The sequence below is a fragment of the Athalia rosae genome, chromosome 3, assembly GCF_917208135.1.
Source record: "Athalia rosae chromosome 3, iyAthRosa1.1, whole genome shotgun sequence".
In the NCBI taxonomy this organism is placed as follows: Eukaryota; Metazoa; Arthropoda; class Insecta; order Hymenoptera; family Athaliidae; genus Athalia; species Athalia rosae.
In genome coordinates this window covers 6491629-6513625 of record NC_064028.1, presented here as the reverse complement: position 1 = coordinate 6513625, position 21997 = coordinate 6491629, and the positions used below count along the sequence as shown (strand labels likewise).

General features: G+C 43.4%; 1 protein-coding gene across 14 annotated transcripts in view; it reads left to right on the top strand.

The window, feature by feature from the left end:
• LOC105687725 (AF4/FMR2 family member lilli) overlaps positions 1-21997 on the top strand; it is a 269224-nt gene extending 247227 nt beyond the window's left edge. For 8 of the 14 annotated variants that reach the window (XM_020853299.2, XM_020853298.2, XM_048652878.1 and 5 more), the window contains 13 exons: positions 4423-4495; positions 4761-4801; positions 6293-6451; positions 6875-7939; positions 8043-8161; positions 8458-8618; positions 8756-9027; positions 9736-10006; positions 14190-14384; positions 14888-14950; positions 15115-15383; positions 18177-18388; positions 18792-21997. In XM_020853299.2, coding sequence (XP_020708958.2) covers positions 4423-4495; positions 4761-4801; positions 6293-6451; positions 6875-7939; positions 8043-8161; positions 8458-8618; positions 8756-9027; positions 9736-10006; positions 14190-14384; positions 14888-14950; positions 15115-15383; positions 18177-18388; positions 18792-19067 — 3176 coding nt within the window. In that variant the 3' untranslated portion in view covers positions 19068-21997. Of the gene's footprint in view, positions 1-4422; positions 4496-4760; positions 4802-6292; positions 6452-6874; positions 7940-8042; positions 8162-8457; positions 8619-8755; positions 9028-9735; positions 10007-14189; positions 14385-14887; positions 14951-15114; positions 15384-17066; positions 17113-18176; positions 18389-18791 lie in introns of those variants that run through there. The other 6 variants (XM_048652876.1, XM_048652879.1, XM_048652875.1 and 3 more) reach the window with 6 other exon arrangements.

Here is a 21997-nt window from a genome sequence, read left to right as displayed (position 1 = left end):
CGAAACGTGACTAGAATCTCTACCGTCACCCCCCCCGTAGTCCGTGTCGGCGTGCCCGAAAGCTACCTTATTACCACGATGCTGTCTCTCCCTTATTACCCCGTATTAACCGAACGAGTTTTACGTCTCTCAAATGCCGCGACAGTCCTACAAATATTGAAACTTGATCCCGTCGTCTCGTTTTCATTCCCTACCACGGGTGGTACACCGAACACCGCGAAACCACCAACGGCAATAATCACCCGCGGTACGATTACTTTCGCACACGCGAACGCCGCGAATTTTACCCCTCCCCCCCCTCCCCCACTAGCTTGATCGTTCCTTTTTTATTTAATTACACTCATTATACACCGGAATCATCGAAGCTTTGTATCGAATCGATTTTCCTCTCTCTGCTTTATTTTCCACTCCACAGTTTTTAATTCACGTGACGTCCGAAGTACGCCGTTTTTGAAACCTTGACGTCGGGCGACGTAACGTACAACGACGGATACACGTGCGTACATGTGCGAATAAAAAATGTCATTGGATCGAGTAAGTCGGTCACTTTATTTCATATGATTTTTATTTTTATTTTTATTGTCATGCCGGTGGCCCGGGCGCTTCTGTGCCCGTGGGGGTGTTTTACGGTGCGGCGGGTCACGTCGTCGGATTTTATTGATAGCGGTTTTATAGCGTGTCAACACGCTCTTTGAAGCGTGGACACGCGATTTTCAGGGAAAATCAAATAACGTGTGCACTACTGTGTAACCGTGAAAGTATAACCGATATAACGTAGGGAATACTACAATAAGCGTAGGCCGATCAACGCCACGCACCTGAAAACGCCATGGCTGGTGGGTGGGCGATATTACCTTATAAAACCAGCTGTACCTCGATGGTACACGATTATACATCGCAGCCTATACACGTCGCACGTTTATAAATCTACTACCTCTGCGGCGCCATTTGACGGTGACCCGGTCACGCTAATTAGCGTAATTATCGTTCGGCTTTCAAATTCCACCTGCGGTTCTCCTCCGTATACGTAAAAGTCAAAGATACCGCGCGCGCGTATTAAATCCCCGGGCTAATAATCCCGGAAAATGTGAAATGACAAAAAGAGAAAAAAAAAAAAAAAACAATCCACCGTACCCTCAATTTCGGCAAGGTCGTCGTCGAAGTCAAAAAAATCAGAAGCGTAAACTGCGATATTTCGCAAAATCGCAGAATATCACAACTCGAAAAAATTTATCGAATTCTGGAGAAAAAAAAATGAATAAATAAAAAGAAAAAAACTGAAATGAAAAAAAAAAGGCGAAAGAAAAAGACTTTGGCGCGAAAGAGTGAGAGGAGAAAAAGCGTGCGAGCTCGGCACGCGCCCCGCGGCTCAGCAGGGCGTATAAATAAAACAAGCGGAGTGTTTATGTACACCTCCTCGCCGGTGACCCTCGCATGAAACGGCAACGAAATAACACAATTACACACTCCCTCTTTTTCTCCCTCGGTTTTCCGTGGCGCGTAGCTCACTCCGACGGTCTGCCTCTCCGCCTCGACCGACCGGTCTGCCCGCCCTCCCGATAGAAGGTACTCCGCTCGCTCTCTCTCGTAGTCCGGAAAAAACGGATTCTCGTCCGCAGCTCGTTACAAGTCTATTCAGACAGCCGGAAAGAACAACGTGGCTACCGCGTGCCGGAATTCATTTAGCTGACCGGAACCATTACCCCCCCCCCCCCCCCCGTACCCACCCCGTACCTACCCCCGACTCTTCTAACCTGTTTAAAAAGCTCTAACGCGAGGCCTATTTACACTCGACGCTAAGGACCGACTTCCGTTCCGGAGTAAACTGTATAGAGGGATGTTGTCGCATTTGCGTCGTTGTCGAGCTGACGGAACGAGAGGTCAAAATCCCCGCGTGGGTAGATATCGACAACCGAGAGGAAGGAGGCTCTTCCTCTCGGCAAAAAAAAAATCTTAATAAGACTCACGTATCACGTCCATCCATTTCGCCGGGATGCTCGCCGCCCTATCATACTCCCACTCTAAATAAACCATGCCGCTAATGACGTCACGTATCGTAATCCAATTTACGAAGCTAGAAGGAGAGGAGGCGTGCTTTCGGGCGGGGGGGGGGGGGGGGGGGGAGGGTGGCGCGGGTAAAGTAAGAGTAGCAATGGGTGAGGACTGGAAAGAGGCGCGGGCGGGGGGCGAGAGGGACCTCCGAGTTTAAGGACGAGGATGTACCTAAGCAGGGATCGACGGCTCTCTCCGCGACGCGAAATGACGCCCTGATGAAGTTTCGCTCCTGTGAACCGCGCAGCGGTCTCGACCCCCGCGTACCGCCCGCGATGGTGGAGGAGGTGGGCCAGATATACTACGTCGAGGGGATCAAGGCTCGGAGGGATTAGTACATCTGAAAGTTTATAAAAGTCCGCGGCAACCTTCCTCCCCCTTGGAACCGAACGGGGGAGGACGGACCCCCCCCCCCCCCCTCCCCCTCCCGTACTCAAAGCCTCTCCACCCCATCCCATACGTGACGGACCTACTTATGTGTCCCGAAGAGCCGATTCCGGAGGTCAAGTATATATATATATATACATCTACGTCACATCCTATATACTTCCACTAGCCCACGAAAAAGTACTATGATCACCTACGATTATTTTCTCCGAAGGGGTGGTTTGCAGCGATGCCGGGATTTAACGTCTTCCCTTTTCCCCTGCGCGGTGTTGGGTGAAGAAAATTTTCTCAAATTTTCATACCGTTTTTGCAAAAGCTTTATCGCGTATCGCCGAGATTTTCAGGCTGCCAAATTCATCCGCGACAGCGGGTGTATATACATGAGGGCTGTTTCTGATGCACGAGTGGAGTCAACCCGTTCCTTTGTTTAGTAGGTTCGTCGACTGCGGGTTTCACCGCGTTGCTCGTAGATAGGGTAGCGTGGGGCGTCCGTGAGACGCTAATCTCGGAGCTTAGGTGCGGGACCGCGAAATCCCAGAGGCTATTCACAAATACGTAACACGCCAAGCCGCAGCGTGCTATAGGTAGAACGTTAACGGTCGGACAGACCGACGGACAAACGAACGGACAGAAGGAGACGGACCCGCACGCAAACCCGTAACCCCTGGCAGCGGTGGGGCTCGGGGTGGAGGTGTACCAGACCTAACAACTACCCCCTCCCCCCCCCCCCACGCCCCCCTTTCTTCCCCCGTGCAACACCCTTCGCGACGACTTCGACGACGACGACGGCAGTGCCGGGGCTAGCGGGAAGGTCCCTTCGCGAAAAATGCAATTACACGTCGACTCCATGAATGGAGGGCAAATTGCACAAATTGCCTATTCAGCCGCGTTTCTCATTCGTACGAACGATCGACTAATTAATGGTTTATGAAAATATTCGATGAGATCAATGGTGAATCTGAAACTTCGTTCGACTTTCGAGGGGACTAGAACTACCAATAAGTCGTTTTTTTTTTTTATTTTTTCCTACAGAGTGGTTAGATCTTCGGTGTAATTTAAAGATTTCTTCGCAGTCGACTATCGATCCCGTTGAATCGATTTCATTTTTGGACATTTTGAAACGGCGAAGAGAGGATAGGGTGAATGCGGCCAGAGCGTTAACGACTTTGGTAGGCAAAAAGTAACAACATCGTCAGCCAGGTCGTCGTCGTCGTCGTCGTCGTCGTCCTCCTCCTCGTTGTCGTGAGGTTAACAAGACCTTAATGGGAGCAAGCAGAAATCGTTCTTGCTAACGGTTGAGGTGTGCACAGCGTCCCAACAACCACCGCCACCATCCCCCCCCCCCCCCCCCCCTCCCGCCGAAGCTAAAGGAAGGTTCGTTTCCCCCAACGACGTTGCGCCGTCGGGACGCCGGACACGTCGCTTGTCAACTATTCAATAGTTAATTTCCATTCAAATACATGCGCCGACGTCGGGGTCCGCCAACGCGTAGCTCCCCGGACCTTCATCTAAAATGAATGCCGTTCTACCAAGCTTTGGTGGCTTCGTCGCCTCCCAGTTGCTTCCTGTGCCGAGAAAACCACCACCTCGACTTATACCCGTACAACCCTACCGATCACTCGTTCGTCGCAACTGTACACGGTGATGTAACGTCGAGCTGATGTTCACACCATTTTCAAATATTTTTATTCTAAGTAAATTAAATGGTTACAGATACGAACGGATCGAATTTGTCAATAGGGTTGCAGGGTGTTACCTTCATGGAAGGGCAATGTCATCGTTGTTGATTTAATTTAAAAGAAAAAAAAAAAAATAGTAATCTATTTATATGTTCTGTATGTACATACATACGAGATTCGACGTGGTCAATTTCTTCGTCCTATTTTCGTTGATAATATATGTACATGTGGAGACGACGCGTGTACAGGTGGGAACGTAACGCACACACGTTTGATAACCGGGGTTTTGATTTGTGGATTACAGAAGGCAACAAGTGCCCAACACCGGGTTGCACGGGGCAGGGTCACGTGACTGGTATATACTCCCACCACCGCAGGTAAGCAATTATCAGTAATTAACGTCCCACTCAATGTTGATCAGCGATCAACCGTTGGAAATTCGGGTACGCCCGTATACCACGTCGATTGGCTATTATTTACTCGTGGAAATTTTTATCGTCTCATCCGTTTCATTTTAGGCATACGTTGCCCGATTTTTATTTAATTTGCCAATAACTGATAACTAATTGAAGAAGGAAAAAAAAAAAAAAAAAAGAAACACCATTTCGATGTACGATGCGTCTGACTAATTTTTCGTTGCAGTCTATCGGGGTGTCCACGCAAAGACAAATTAACGCCAGAGAGTGAGTAAAATTTGAATTTAATTATTTGTTTCTTCTTAAATGTAGTGCAAGCGTCTTCTGTTAATACGCAATATCACGTTGCAAGTAAACTTTTCACATACGCGGAGCAATGAAATTTTCCGAGAATACAGAAGGAACTTTGTCGGGGCAGCTGTTTTGCGAGTTCTGCAAAATTTTCTTTCTCTCTCTTTATTCTTGTTTCAAAACCATCTCCACCTTCGTGTTGTATCTTCTCACCTGGTAAAGAACTGGCAATTGATCCCTCAAATTTCCTTGCTCCGGCGATTCTCATAATTACGTGTAAACGTGTCATGAATTTTTGCGTAAAACGTAGTATATTCAAGTATGCGCATAGATGCATACGTGATATACGAGTACAAAAAAAAAAAAAGATGAAAAAAAAAAAAGGAAACTACGTATGTGTTATCGTTTATGCTTTTCGTTTGCGGGGTAGAGAGCTTTATTTATTGCGTTATGAGTTATGTTTAATTTTATCTATTATGTTTGTAGTTCATTAGTAGAATTATCACCACACTTGACTTATGGTTCTGTTGCCCGTTCTCTTTTGAGAGGGCTCGAGATACCAGACCGGCGAAAAACTGGGCATGACCACACGCCAGAATCATTAACAAAATGGAAAAAAAACAAAAAAAAAAACAAAGAAAAAGAAATAAAACTACACGTGTGTAATGAAAAAAAGATTGAAGAATTGATTTTGTGTATAAATATTGTGTGACATTGAGTATAACGAGACACTGACCATAAGGATCTGATACTACGGTCCCGCCATATAGCATTAACCGCACGAACGCCAACGTTCAAAATATGTTATTTAGCGTTTTTTATCCACAGCAGCTTTTTATAGATATCCGATAGGTCTTCTCTGTACGTATGATTTTTATCTCGCTGCAAACCGCTTCGTTAATTAATTATTGTTTCCGAGCACCGAGCTCGTGCTAAATTAAATATACTTTATTTTGTTACTTTAATTTATTTTTTTTATGGTCAATATACTTGAACGCGTCGGTGATCAAAAAAGCTGTACAGACTAATTGCGGACTATCGCGATAACGATGGCCGATGAATCTTGTTTACTTTGTGTTATAGGTATATATATTCAGGAGTACACAAAAATTTTGCAAGTTGTTGTTTTATCATTTTACTATATAACTTGATTGTGTCTTTATACTCTATTTCTCTCTCACTCTCTACCCGCTCGGTATTACTTTATGTTTGACCCGTGGCGTTGTGTACGTATTTCGTGTGCCGTGTAAAAAAAAAATTCATTCGACAATGTCCCTGACGAAATCAAAAATGAGCGAAAATAATTGATCGAAAGTAAAAAAAGAAACAAAGAAACGAAGAAAGAAATGAACATTAATTTCTACCGATAGGCAATGTTCTGTTATACTCAATGCCTGAATTTATTATGATAACGATGATTCTGCTGTGACCAAGTGTCTGAAATTTTGCCCGCCTGGATTCTCGCAGTTCTGGCGATGCATGAGACTATTTTGAAATGCCCGACTCCTGGTTGCAACGGTCGCGGGCATGTCAGCTCCAATCGGAACACGCATCGAAGTCTATCGGGGTGCCCCATTGCCGCGGCCAATAAGCAGGCTGTACGTGAAGCCCGACACAAGGCCCAAGGTAAGGTCTCTTCTTCGACCACCAACTTCAAGGACACTCGACAAAAATACCCCCCACATCACCGAGCATGATAATTTATTTACCCAAAGAATGAATAGAGAGAAAAAAAAAAACAACTAAGCGAATGAGCATGCAGGTACGCAGGTTTATTTGTTCGGAAATTCGCGTATCGTTTTTTCGAATTTTCTATACACTTGTACTAATCGGTGATCGTTCTGAATTCGGTTGGGGAAGTAAAACGTTCGAACGACTTGAGTGTGCTTTTTTATGCTTGGAAATAGCAAGTTTCCCAAATTGTAGTAACTGCGTTTATTTACGTGAGCATGCGTTATTCATTGGATAAAACGAGTTTCGTAATTTCATTTCACATTGTACGGATGGAGGATATTCTGAAAAAAATCTCTCTATTGTCTAATATTGCAGTAACGGGAATGCCACCGGAATACATCAGCACTAATTTATTGAGTCGTTCGATCGATACGAAGACGTACGCCCAGTACGGTAATTCGTCGCAGGACGGTAAACCGGTGGCTTCGCCGTCTTACGATTACTACGCGGCAACGAAAGCGGCCGGGATAAACATAAAACCGCCGAAAACGCCGGAGGATTCGGGACCGCGGCAGGTGAAGGTCGTACCGAAGTCGGAATCCGGTTCAGCCGGGACCAACAATTGCTGCAGCGCACCACCTTCCGGTAGGAGTCAGGGGTCCGAACAACTCCTCATCCCAAAATCCGAAGAAGCCTCATCCTGCAGAGGAAGTTCACCCCCGCTACCGCCACCGCCCGTCAGACAAACGTACGACTCCTACTTGAATCAGGACTCGAACTCGTCGTCGATGTCCTCCATGGACGCGATGAACTCCAGATCGATGGGACCCACGATCCATCACCCGAGTCAACATCCCGGTCAGCAACACCACGTACTCCCCATGCAACCCACAGTGACTTACCCCATGCCGATGGTCGAGGACACAAGAATGTCCCACCAAATGGCGCAGAGATCGCCGTACGAGTCGGCGGCAATGATGACCACCGCCTCGGAGGATCTCTACCATCACAGATCGGCGGAACACGCCAGAGCTTACATGCACCCGGGCGCCTCGAATATCGCGAGGCCGGTAGTTACTTATTCAAATGAAATCGCCGCGGCGAGAGCTTACGATAACGCAGTTGTTAGCGCAGCCAATCACCGACCGTACGATCCCGGCACCGGATCTGCATACGACAGATACGACGGTCAACCGTGCACTCCGCTCCAACCGCAGCCGCAACAACAACAACAGCAACAACAACAACAGCAGCAGCAGCAGCAGCAGCAGCAGCAGCAACTTCATTCCAGGGCGAATATGTACTACTTGGGACAGACGGGGATGACGCCCGAGGAACAGGAAAGAGCTTATCACCAGGAAGCAGCGGTAGCCGCGCAGCAGCACCATCAAATGGCTATGGCTGCTGCTACTGCGGCTGGAATGATGAAGTCCGAAGACGGTAATGAAAATTCACGAGCGATATTCGACCGTGTTTCATATATCCATCCGATTCTCGACCGAGCGATCATTCTCCTTCTTTTTTCGTTTGTTTTTCCTTCTAGTGAAGTGCATAACCGCCGCCCAATCGCAACAGATGCAGAAACCGGGGGGACCTCCGACGTCGCCGGGAGGATCGGTAATGGACCTGTCTACGTCTAGTGTTACTTCCACAAGTCCCCAGGTCCGTACGACTCGCGAAACTATGTAGTACATACGCGGGTGTTCGAGGGGATCCTACTTGACTGATCGTTGTTTATCGCGTGCTCCGAATGAACCCGATACCACCTTCCCGATGTCTTCTAACACATCGTTCTGAACACAGTTGCCGGGAGATATCGGTTCCGGTACAATATCGGCGGATCGAACGTCGATTGCCATCTGCCATAAACCGATATCATTGAACACCCCTACGGCTATATATAGTTCGCTGTCGTTAATCGTTACTAGTTGCGTTACGCTGGATTTATTACGTTCCAGGCACCGCCATACGGTTCCAACAGCTTGAGCCCCCAGTACGGAGGGGGTCAGACGGTAGGTGGAAGTCCTCAAGCAGCGGCGAGTCCCCATCTCACCGCTAGTCCTCAAGTTCCGAGTCCGCAGGGTCAAACATTAGACCTTAGCGTTAACAGACTTCACAGGTCAGCATTTCAAGGACGATTGTCTCTCGCGGTCTGTCCGCCGGAATTTTTCATATCGACAAAATTTAACGTTCTTTTTCTCAAATTTTTTTCTATTTTTTTTTTGATTTTTTTTCTCTTCCCTGTTTTCTGAGCAGCGGTGCCCCGAGTCCGCAGTATTCCACCGGGCATGGCGAGGCGGTACCGGTGCCCGTCGCTCCGGGATTCCCACCGCCAAGACCGATCGAGGAGCAGACGGAACCCGTCGATTTTTCAACAGCGAACGAACCGGTCAATTTTAGCGGAGGCCCCGGAATCAGGCCGGTACCTGGATTTCCACCACCCGGGGTCCACGCCGCCGCTTACAGTCGAGAGAGCACCCCCGACAGCGGAGGTTCTCACTACATGGACGCTTACCGCGATCCGACCGGTAAGTACTGTTCGTCTTACGACTGGGTGTCCGTACAACGAACAGACGAACAGAGATTCGGACTTCGAGTAATTCGTAACGTTGTCCTGCTACCGAACTCAACCCCCCCGTTCGACCGTTCGACTCCCTACTACGAACGAGCAACACGCGTAGGCCCGTGTAGTCCGTCGACGCGGGGTACGTTCGGCCGTTGTTAATTATCAATATTTCGCGTGCGGGATCGTATCGTATACGTGGGATTCGTGTGCGAGATCCGGCTATACGTACGCTCGTGGCAAACTATATAACGGCGGGTGTATACGTAGACAGCGGCATTGTTCGCGGAGCTCGGGCACTGGGGAGTAATTATTGAAATTGAAACATTCGACGGTCATACATGTTCACCTTCTCCAATACTCGTACGCGGCGCGGCACCCGCGAAATATCGAATGTATGTACGTATATCTAATACCAACGCACGCACACGCACACACACACACGTGACAGGAAGAGAAATGCAGTAGCGTTTTACACGGGCTAATCAAGTGACTTTTCAGCTCGTTCGGTATATTTGTAGCTGCTGCACCCCCCCCCCTCTCCCGCGCGTACGGCGGAATTTCACCCCTTACACTCTTTTCTCGTGCGGTACAGATGATGTTCCCGCGGTTCGCGAACGCCGTTATTATTATAGGGATGAAAAGGGGATGTCGTTTCTAATTTTGGTAACAGGAATGTTACCGGCTCTACCGAATGTTTCAGGCTACGGCCCCATGAGTCCACATCCCGGTTACGGTATGGCCGGTGTCCAGGCCGAATATCCGGGAAACACCTACACCCCTTATCCGACTGCTGGATATAACTGCGGCGGAGCTTATCCCGGTGGTCCAGTCACGTCCGGGTACCAAATTCCTGCGGGATATACGCCGGCGCCTTGCTACAGTATGCCACCGCCTCAGCACACCATTGGATCCCTCGACAAACCCTCCGGAAAAGACGATAGGTAAATATATGCATATATATATATATTGTTTTTTTTTTTTTATCCATACTTTTCACGTCTGTAGAATAATTGTTTTCCCATATTTAAATCATTCTCCCGATCGAACATTTTTCCGATAATTTAGTATACAGTGTAAGCCAATTATCGGAATTTAATTACGTTACGTTTGAAAAAATAGCTTGAGCATATTTCCGCGATACGAATAGTTGGATTCGAAAAGATTCCTTCGCCGGGGATAATAAGGGGGTGAAGTCGGGAGCGATAAGTGGTATCCGCGCTCACGGTTAAGGAGTAGCGAGACGCGATAAATCGGGACGTTAGCGAATGGGAATCGCGAAGGATTTTGATACGAGACCGTAAACTGCAAGATGTATACTATATAGTATACGCTTATACCTAGTGCATAGCACAACGAGTTAGCTAACCGTATAGCTGCAAGGCTGAACTTCTCGCACGCCCGGAGCACCACCACCTATACCTCCATTTTGTTAATTAAAGTAATTACTCTTCGTAGCGAAAATGCCAACCTTATTCTAATTGACGTAAAGCTGGCGGTGGTAGTGGTATAAGGCAGGTCGGGGGTCTTGGCGACGGTGGCGAGGGAGCGAGAGGGGTTGACGGTACGCGAGGGGATGAGAGGGGCATAATCAGTTCCCACCGCACTGGATTATGGGGCGCGAGACCCAAGAGCCGAGATCCATCGGGGTTAGAACCCGGAACAACCCGATCCTAAGGGAGCGACTTCTCTTTACCACCGTGCAGCGTTGGTCGCACCCCTTCTTTAAGGCGAAAATTTTTACCCTCGATTTCCGAGGAAATTCGAGCGACTACCACCGGGGTAATTTCTCGGTCCGAATCCGCAACTACGGAGCCGATTTCCGATTATTATATTCCGGCGTTATTCCGACTATAGGGTCCGGCGGCAACGCGCATCCGCGAATGCGCGTAAATTCACCGCGTTCGGCACGAGAGAAAATTCGTAGCTAGTGGTCAAATCGCCCCGTAAGTTTTGGGTATTAAATACTCGAGTTTGCAATAAACGTCCACTTCAGGCGTAACGCGATTGAGTTAGATCACGTCGGGGGTCAGGTCAAGCCGGGTCAGATTAGGTAGTCCTACGGCTGTGTGTGGCAGCATGTTACCCGGCGACGTGAATCCCGGTATATTAGCTCTGGATATAGTTATGGTGGTTATTTTGGCCGGGGCCATTAATAATTCTGAAGTATCGCGCTATCGACTCGCTCGAAAACCGAGAGTTGAGAGAGAAATGAGCCGGCCACCGTATGCCACGGATTCTAGACAATCCATTCATTGTCCGAGGGCGTTCTGCCGCTCCGCCGCGCGGCGTCGCGGTACAACCGCGTACGTTCCGATTAGGGTGAATTCTGGGATACTCCGCGGCGAAAGAAGAAAAAAATAAAAATAAAAAATGCAAAAAAAAAAAACCGGGGACGCGGCGGTTGGTCAAGCGTGCCGTTGGACACTATTTTCATGATTCATCGCCCCCGTTCTCCCTTGTAAAACAATATCCTTTTTTCGATCTGGGTTATGAGTATACAAACGTACATCTCTCTACGGATCCGGCTAATATCGCGAGTTCCACAATAATTCGGGGGTCGAGGGGTTTTTGAGGAGAGGCTGCGAAATACTTGCAACAATTGCAGATGCGTACACGTACCGTGTTTCGTAGCGTAAGTAGCAGTTGTATGCGAGCGTCGAGTGACCGGCTACCCGTGTACCGAGAAACCTACGGTGTGCAGCATCCATCTCTGAAATTAATCCCTCGCTGCACCGAAATGAACGGCAAGTATAGCTGCGCCGCCACGCACCTTTCATATACTGTACCATCGTACCGTTTCGTTCAAACACCACTCAAAAAGTTTAACATCGCAAGAGTTCCCGTGAGTACCGTGCGGTAACCGCGTCGTTCATGGCATACCTAATTCCGCGTCATGAGAAACTAGGAATATCACAGTAAATACACGAGTTGCGAAATCTCTCTCTCTTTTTTTTTCCGGGTCTCAGTTTTTTTTTTATTCTTTACGCGCTTACGTGACCTGGTTCTGCTTTTGCAAAATCGCGAGAACACGCCGTGGTTGGTGTTCGTCGGGGGGGGATGAGGGGGGGGACGAGGGGTGATGGGGTGGTGGAAATCTGGGGGAGGTTTAAGCAAGGAGCTAACCGACCCACCGGCACCACCCGGGTTGAGAGGGTAGACTGTAGACGAGTTATACAACGGACTATAGACGCAGGGGCCGGCATCGTGATTGCACTCAAGTCTGCAGCGGTTCCCGGCAATATCGTGGCCACTCAACGGTCCTTGAGTGGTTCTCTCCGTACGCCTACGAGAAGGCAGACTCCGGTTGTAGTCCTCTTCGAGTAGAGAAGCGGTAGAAGCAAAAGCAGAAGCTCCAAGCCCTATTTGGTCTACCTGGAAAGTGGGAACCGTCGACCACTCGTCCTACCACCCCTACTTGTGTTGTTAGTACGAAACAGCGAGCGGCTAACGCGAAGGAAAAGACATTCCGATTGTTGCCACGTAGATGGAAATTCCATGGAAACCAATAAGCTCCACTCTCTCTCTCTCTCTCTCTCTCTCTCTCTCTATCTCTCCGGACGATCCACGATAACTGACGATTCGTTAATCGCGAGTATGGGACGGTACTCGTTATTCCGGAAGCATCGATTCTACGTTATAGAAGGGAAAAAGAGAGAAAAATATCTAGTCGTAAGTGTTCTGGAGTTGTTGTAATTGAGTATAAGAATTTGGTGGGCATCACATGGTAGCGAATGAACGAAAGCGTTCCGACTGAGATTGTTATCATTGTTGAATATGTGTTCGGTGCAGTATGATCGGTATGAGGAGGCAAAACCAATCGTTGAACAATTTCGTTCGGCCGTCAGTACTGGCGCGTGGGCGCGACGGAAAGGAGCTCATTCAGTGCCCAACGTCGTCCTGTGATGGCATGGGTCACGTCTCTGGGAACTACGCTACCCACAGAAGGCAAGGGATTTGGCATTTGGCATTTTGCATCCACGAAAGCTCTTCCCGCATCTGCTCCTCTCCCATCCCGAAAGCATTAAATTCTCAATATCATCGTAACTGTTATCATACACGTTATAATTACAAAAACACCGTACGCGGAATATTCATTTATTTTTTACCTCCTCAATCACGTATCGCTATAGTTTCAATTAATAATCGAAATTTACGCCGTTCCGACTTGACCCATGCCTTACCTCCGATACCCGTAACTACACTGATTTGCAAATTCGAAAGCCAAATTTCACGTGATTGAATATTTCACTTTTCTTTCGTTTGTCTGACACGATACAGTAGGTCGTACTATGTCGGCGGTGTAGTGGCTTGTTAAATGTTTATCAAGGAGAGTTTTGATTTCGATTATCTGAGCTGTTCGTTTGCTTGTTACATTTGCAATGAATAAACGCCTCGATCTGATATTGAATTAACAACGTCTAGCAAAAGACACACGAAACAATTACATTTTACAACTGAATTTTATTATTTTATTTCTTTTTTAGTAACTATTATACGAAAATTGTCCATAAATGTCTCCGCATACTGTACGAATTATTATTATAATTCCGGTGTGTAGTTAGGCTCGTTTTGGATGGAACTAAGAGCTGCTACTTGATCCCATCATAGACCCGACCCCTACGAAAAGGGATGACAAAATCTTGCTGATGATATGAATGAAAATAATCAACCGATAAATCGAAAATTTGAACCTGAAATCATCAAACCTCGTATCCCTGCATCATTCAGCCTGGGTGGGCAGCGTAATAAAAGTGACCATGTCATAGCAGCCCGAAATTTACGTGCAATAGTATAAATGCTGTTTATTATTATAATAAGCATAAAATTCTAGCGGTAACGACGTGTAGATTACGTAAACTGAACAATTGGCTATTGGCGAGTTTCACTGGGGTCTGGTGCGAGTGTTTCCCCCGCTCCCTTAACATTATCGATGTTGTTTAGAGTAAGACCGATTTAGTGAGAGAAAGATTTGAGAGAATTAGAATCGTGTATGCGTGCGCGAGTGTGCAATTTTTCAATATTGTGTAAACATTGAGAATATTCGTTTTTCCACTTAAAGTTTGTCGATCGTCGAGAAAATACTACGGACAACAGGCTTAATCGTTCCAATATAATTAATTCCAGTTTATCCGGATGTCCCCGTGCCGATCGTTCCCAAATTCAAGCACACTCCCAAGAACTCAAGTGTCCAACACCTGGATGCGATGGATCTGGTCATGTTACCGGAAATTATTCTTCCCACAGGAGTCTGTCCGGCTGTCCGAGGGCCAATAAACCGAAAAGTAAACCGCGGGACGGCCAAGACTCCGAACCACTCAGGTCAGTATATCGAAGATAAATATGATTGTGAAACTTAATAATATGCATTCGAACGAGAGGATGAGAAAAAAAAAAAAAAGAGGCGAACGATGCATAGTCAGCCGAAATGATACAGGGGAAGAATCTCGGCCCTTTGTTGCACGGGAGCTTTTAGCCCTCGCGCTAACGGGGATTGAGGGTTTTGATCGGGATGGATCCTTAAGCCCTCAGGGATGAGACCCTAGCTGTTAAACGGGACCACCTTAAACCCTGCTCACATATATAATACGCGGTGATTCTCCCATTCCCGTTGCGCGTAGCTTCTTGTGTAGTCTAGCGTATCACGGAATAGCTGACTGTGCGTACGGGTAGCGTAAGAGCAGCCAGCAACAGAATCTCTACGTGGGGTTGGCTGCAGGTACTAAAATTTGCTAAAACAAGACGCTGACTAATATCTGGCGGTTTCCGCTAATTTCACGCTCGCTCTTTGTGGACGGATATGGATGTGGTCTTACGGACTACAGATGTCCTATACCCGGTTGTGACGGGTCTGGCCACGCAACCGGCAAATTCTTGTCTCACCGCAGGTGAGGAAATTGGATAAATCGCATGGTCGTCGTCACCCCGGTACGAACGATCCTTTCCCCCCGATGTCCCCTTAGCCTTTGTCAAATTTAATTACATCCGTCGAGCCGTTTCTCAACTTCCCATAAACGAAATCGCTAAAAATATTTCCCGTGTAATGTTTCAGCGCATCCGGTTGTCCGATAGCGAATCGGAATAAGATGCGAGTACTGGAATCGGGTGGTACCGTAGAACAGCACAAAGCGGCGGTGGCCGCGGCAACAGCGATGAAATTCGAGGGTGTCAATTGTCCTACACCAGGCTGCGACGGCACCGGACACATTAACGGTTCGTTTCTCACGCACAGGTCGCTGTCTGGGTGTCCAGTGGCTGGGCACACGGTGAAGAAACCGAAATTCGAAGACATGTCGAACATGTACAGCAAAGGAATCACCGGTGAGGCCGCAGGACATAAAGAGATTCTCAATTTCCGTCATTTAAATTTGAGATGCGAAGAATGACGGGCGTATCGGTCCTACACTTAACGATTCGAATATCAATGAGTGCCTTAATTGAAATTACAAACTGAAAAATTCGGAGCAGCGGATACCTTGACATTGCCGACGAACGACCGTACTGAACACGCACAGATAATTCGCAAACTTCACCGTGTACTGGAACGAGATACATAGTTTTTTTTTTCTGAAGTACATTCCCTTTCGTTGTCCGCTTTATGAAACGCCGCTTCTCACGAATTTATGGTAGCGAGCTTTAATGGCAGTCGTTCAAAGCTCGGTTATTCACTGTTGATGCTAGTTTTGATCGTTGCTTCACATCGTCATTATCGAAATTTTTTCAAACATCGATGTTACCGATGCATAAAAAAAAAAACAGATAAAACAAAAGGTTCGCATAAAATCATCATTGATTTCGATCGATACTGAAGAGAATATCACTTCATTTCGATTTCATAAATCCAGAAAAAAAAAGAAAACTGAATAGAAATTTTACCAGAAGGATCTTAAATTCGATCAATGAAGTTCTAACATGCGTTTGAATGAATATTCTGAAAAATCAGAATGAAGCATGATATCGCATGCTTATCGCAGTGCTGACCGCATCGTATTTGAAAAAAAAAAAAAAAGAAAAAAGAAACCAAACATAGTTGACAATTAAGTATTAGAATTAGGCGTATATAGGTCTAGTACATAGAATCTGATATTGTAAACCTGGTATTTTGTATTTGACCTGTATATTTGACTTGTGCTATGCTATGCTCTGCTCTGCTCTCCACGCCATGATGTGCTGTCATACCAAAAGGAATAACAATTAGTCTCTCTCTTTCTTTCTATCTATATTTCTCTCTCTATCTCTCTCGCTCTCTCACTCTATCTATATATCTCTTATCTATTTTTCACACAGAATCCAGGTGTTTCACTAAGCTATTCATCGAGCGATATCGGCGATAAAACTACACCACTTTTCCATTTTCCATTGATTTATTTTGATTATTTGATAGTTTTTTTTTTATTCATTTTTAATTGAATTCATATCAACCACGAATCGAATGGATATTGAAGTGAAAAAAAAAAAATATATAACGACCGACGCATGTGCGCATCGATCATCTACCACCCGTGATCGATTGAACGAGCAAAAAACAAACGCTTTGATTCGATTACAACACAGAGTGGAAATAATTAAGTACCTGTTAACGAATTGAATTATTAATTGTTAATAAATTTAAGGTATACAACTGTCTTTTCTAATTTTCGGCACTTATCTTTCTTATATGAAAAAAATTGAGCTAGAGAGCATATATATATTCTTTTATATACACGTGAAAATTTTCCTATAATTACGACGGCAGAAATTCTGAATTAATTGAACCATGTATTACAATACCATCTTAGTGAAACACCTGGATATGTTGTATGAAAATGAAATGAAATGAAAAAAAAAAGAAAAGAAATTTCAATCCTCATTATGTGGAAACGAAAGAATAATTTTTGAACAAAAAAAAAGGAAAAGAATAGAAAATTAAAAATTTAGTAGAAAAGAAAAAAAAAAAAAAAAAAAAAAAATCTACCACTACGATGAACAATAATCTATTTTGATTTATTCTGGGATCATGATCAGCTCCTTTCCTGTCATTGAGCTTTGAGGAGAACATTTACTTTTGAAGGTAAGGGACTGACGTACTTGCCACTTGTTCTATGTGTATTCGATGTTAAATACAAATCCACGGAGTGTCTTATCGTGAGTGCTGGCACGTGTCCGTTTTATATGTTACATTTTTATTGAGTTTCAAAATTAATTACGAGAAACCGAAGAGAAGCGGGTCTGCGGGAAACCCTGAGATTGAAATCTAATAAAAAAGCAAAATGCAATGAAAGAGAAAGATGAAACGCGTAGGCCAGCACCCAACATCACTCTTTGTTCTATATCTGGTATGATAGCACCTCACGCTACCCAAATATTCCAAACCCTTGTGTGTCTACTACCCTCACCAAAACCTTGTACGTTTCAACGTTTCGCCGATAGACGGAACATGTGGAATTTTGAAACGTACCACGTAAAATCCTTTCATCTCATATCAACGTTTGCTCTCAACGAGAAACATGTGATTATCGAACGTCGGAGAACTAAATCTTGCGAATTATAACGTGACACCGTTCGCTGGCTCGTTGAGAGAAAAACGTCGACCCGTTCCGCTAGCTCGCTAAAACCAAAAAATTACTTTTCTACTCTCTTTTATTTTTATTTTTTTACACTCTTAATATCTGATTTTCTATGGCACATTTTCATGAATAGGTTGCTACCGTTCTTTTTTTATCAGTCTATCTGATCCTAACTAATTCCTAACTAATTTTATAGCCTCTTTTTCTTAATGCCTGATGGTTGATTGTTCGGGTATAAAATTCAAATGCTTTCAAACGGATTGGGATTGATGAAATTAAGATACTGACGATATTTCTTATCGAAAATATGATTCTGTATTCCATAAATTTTGAAAAAAAGAAAAAAAAAAAATACGCAACGTACATATAACGAGCAGAAGCAATGAAAAATGAGACGCTCAAACTGAGTGATAAAATATGTAACATATAGTGATACAATTGAGCCTGCGGCTGATCACAACCATATGAGATCACGGTGATCCTGCGAATTCTTCCTATATTATTCAAAATTTCTAAAAAGTTACACACAATGTGATTTCATTATTTCTAAACGGGGGTTATCCTTCAGGAATGGACACCGGCGGTCCAGGTCAGGGTGGCTCTATAGGAGCGAATCAGGGGAACACGGTAGGCGGTGTTGGTGGTCAGGGCGAGGACCTTTACACGTTGGAAGCCGAAATCACGGAGCTACAGAGGGAAAACGCGCGCGTGGAATCTCAAATGCTGCGCCTGCGCTCTGACATCACCGCCATGGAAAGCCAGCTCAAACAGGGAGACAAGGTGCGTTTGCTCGGTTAATAATAAATCGATATTGTCCGGGTAATACACCCTGTTACCCGTTGATAACAACGTTGCAAACTGCAACCATCCCCCGAATGTTGAACGCCCCTGTTTCAAGCTTTAAAAAAAGTTTTCGGCGAAGATTAGAATCCAAAAATCGTCATCTATGTAACATTTATGATTGAGCTTTACAATTTTCCAACTTTTCCAACTTTCATTTGAACGATTTCAAGCTTTCCTGCGGTCAGCAGAGGGTAACTACCCTTTAAATTGTTTATCAAGCTCCAGTAAACCAAATTTTGAGCTTGAAATCGTGGTATCAACTACCAGTAATGCGAGAAACGGTTCAACCCCTCAAATAGGACTGAAGTATTGTGTTTTAATGCTTTTTATTTGATTTCAGGAATCCACTGTGATATCTCACCGTAATAACAATTTGAACGAGTACTACGAATCACTTAGAAACAACGTGATAACTCTTTTGGAGCACGTGAGGATCCCGAACGCTCCCGGAGGTCCTCAAGAAAAGATGGGGCACGAAAATTTCGACAGTTATTTAACAAAGTTGCAGACACTTTGCACTGCAGATGGTTATTGCGCCGATGAGAACAACCGGCCAATTTATGAGACGGTGAAAACTGCTCTGCAGGATTTCACCGTTCTACCAACGCCCATCTGAGACCATCCGGACAATTTTATTTACGGGCAACACCGCAGTACCGCCTTTCAAAGTTACCACCAACGCTAGGACCGCCGACATGCCACATTCGAAATTTAAAATGAATGACAAACAAAAATCAAGTTCTTTGTTTTATCTGAACGATCGAGCTCCAGTTGAGGGTGAAAAAAATCGAAGATAATTTGTACATCGGTGGTAAAAGAACTTAATTAACAATCTACGTGATGAGATTCAGCTGAAATTTTCAACGATTCTCACACGGTGTTAAATTTAAATTTGCTAAAAAAGAGGCTTCCATCTCAAAGTTTGAAAAATACGCGAAAAAAATCCTGATATTTCGAAAATGAGAACTCAGTGTTTTAACTAATTAAAATGATCAAAGCAACGCGATGCTATGGGAAAAACAAAGGGACCTGTGCAATGAGATACGAATGAAAAATTTATAAACTTACAATTCAAACTATAAGGTGTTCGCTAATACGATAATATTGCGGTTAAATATAAAAATAAAATTATTATACTTACGCAATACGCGAAGATGTTGGATCGAATGAAAATTTTTTGTACATATATCTAATAGGTGTAACTGTAATTATCAACTTGACTATCAATTTGTAAATATTAAACCAAAATTGAAAACAGTTCATGAAAAACAAAACCAGGACAATTATGAGAATAAAAAGAAATGAGAAAATGTAATAATAATAATAAGTACGGAGGATATCGAACTATGTAAAAACTTAGCCTAAATGTATATTGGACATTATTACAACTATGACATAATTATTACCATTATTATTGTGATTAACATTATTATTACTACTATTATTATTATTTACATTTTATTAGCGAAAAAGAAAAAGAAAAACGTGCTGTAGCTAGTACACCGATAAAAAGTTGTCCATAGCTTGTAAATAATTTCGAAATACTATACATAAATATACATACAGTAAGTATTTGGAAAAAAGGAAATCAGTTTAAAAAAAAAAAATGGCGCTGATGATTATACAATAGTACAGTTGCCCGCGGTGCATTTCATTGGCACAGCTGAGTGGAAAAATCAATTATTAAAATCATTATTTGTTTATCGAATACGAAAAAATCTGATGATTCTCATTTGACACAAGGCGGAGAGATGTCGATACAATTCCGGTCCGCGATCATCGTGCAATAATTATTTCTATGTGTTATACTTGTTCGTAAATATGTATAATTGTTTAATATTATTACTATCATTATTAATATTATTATTATTATTATTAATATGGTGATAGAAAGTTATAATGATATATAGCAAATTTGTTACGGTTACGTTGAATTTATTTATGAAAAAAGATGAAAGAAAAAATGAAACAAACGCATTGACGGATACCATATTGAAATTTGATTGATTTTCATCGTTATTAACGAGTTATTTCATGTTACGCACAAATTTTCTAATCAAAGTTCACACATCAGCTCATAAGAAATTGGAAAGTCGCAAAGTCATTGAAGGTTTCGTTAATTCCTTGGATTGAATCTGGCTTGCAAATTTAATAATTAATTCTCTTTCTCTCTTTATAACTACAAGACAAGGCTAAACTGCATGTTATTTAATATGTGATTTTTTTGGTGTACTTACTTCTTCTTTCTTCTAACATCCGTTATTCCTGTTACGAGCAGCAAATTCTTCTGTCATTTCATTCTGTCTGTACATAAAGAGGTAATCACATCTAAAACTTATCTAAACAGCCACTCATTATGGAAATATAATATAATAAGATATACAATATTGTAACTACTAGTCAGTAAACGGAAACACATGGATTAATATTAAATATTCATATACCATATGCATATAGAAATTGAGAGGAAAAAAAGAGTAAATTGAATGATAATAAAAAACTAACTACGGTAATAAAGTGCATCGCAAACAGAATAAGAATTCGCATAAATTCGGAAAAATTTAATTGTGAACTATAATATACCAATGCTATTATACTATAGTATTAATTTTTAAGAAATATCTATTTGTGTTGAATAATTTATCTATATTATTTATCTACTGTACAAAAATTGAATGGAAATATTGAAAAAAAAACGGAAAACAATACTCAATTATAATAGTCGTATCATACCTATAAATTGAATTCAATACGAAATGATTTTTTTCGGTTCTACCCCTCGCGATATCAGCAGAATCCTGTATAACATTCTTCGGAATTACTCAACCTATATGAAGCATGAATCTGATGATATTCTGTTTAGTTTTATTTTCTGCCAAGATATGATATGTGATTGGATTCGAAATCATAAAAAAAGAAAGAGAAAGAGGAAAAGTCTGTTAAGAGAGCTCGTCGATTTAAGAATTGTGAAACCATATGATCACGTCTGTATCATGCCGATAAGCTGTAAAATAGGCTTGCGCTATATCGTTTAATACATCGTGATATTATCAGTTTTTCGTCTGGTTTAACATTATTGAATTTGTAAAGTTGGTTTTAAATCACAGATATTTGTTAGAACGTGATAATGTATATAAAAGTAGAATTCGATGACATTTACTTCATGATGATGACTATGATAATGATGACTATGATCAGGATGATGATAATAAAGACGAAGATGATGATGATGATAATGATGATGTTGCGATGATGATGACGACGACGACGACGATGATCATGTTGATGAGAATCGCAAAGTATAATAGTTATAGGTATGACGGTTCACTACTGATTACTATCTCGGCATTATTTTGTTAAAATGTATTATTATATTGATTCGAGAGAAAAAACCAGAAGAAATGAATTAGGGAGAAAACTCAAATATTGAAGAAAATTGATTGACATTATTATTACACAGATAGAGTTTTACAGTATAACTTATATGTTATCGTTTAAGTAAGCATAAATGTTACTCTGTTTGAATAAAGGGTATTTATCGATGAA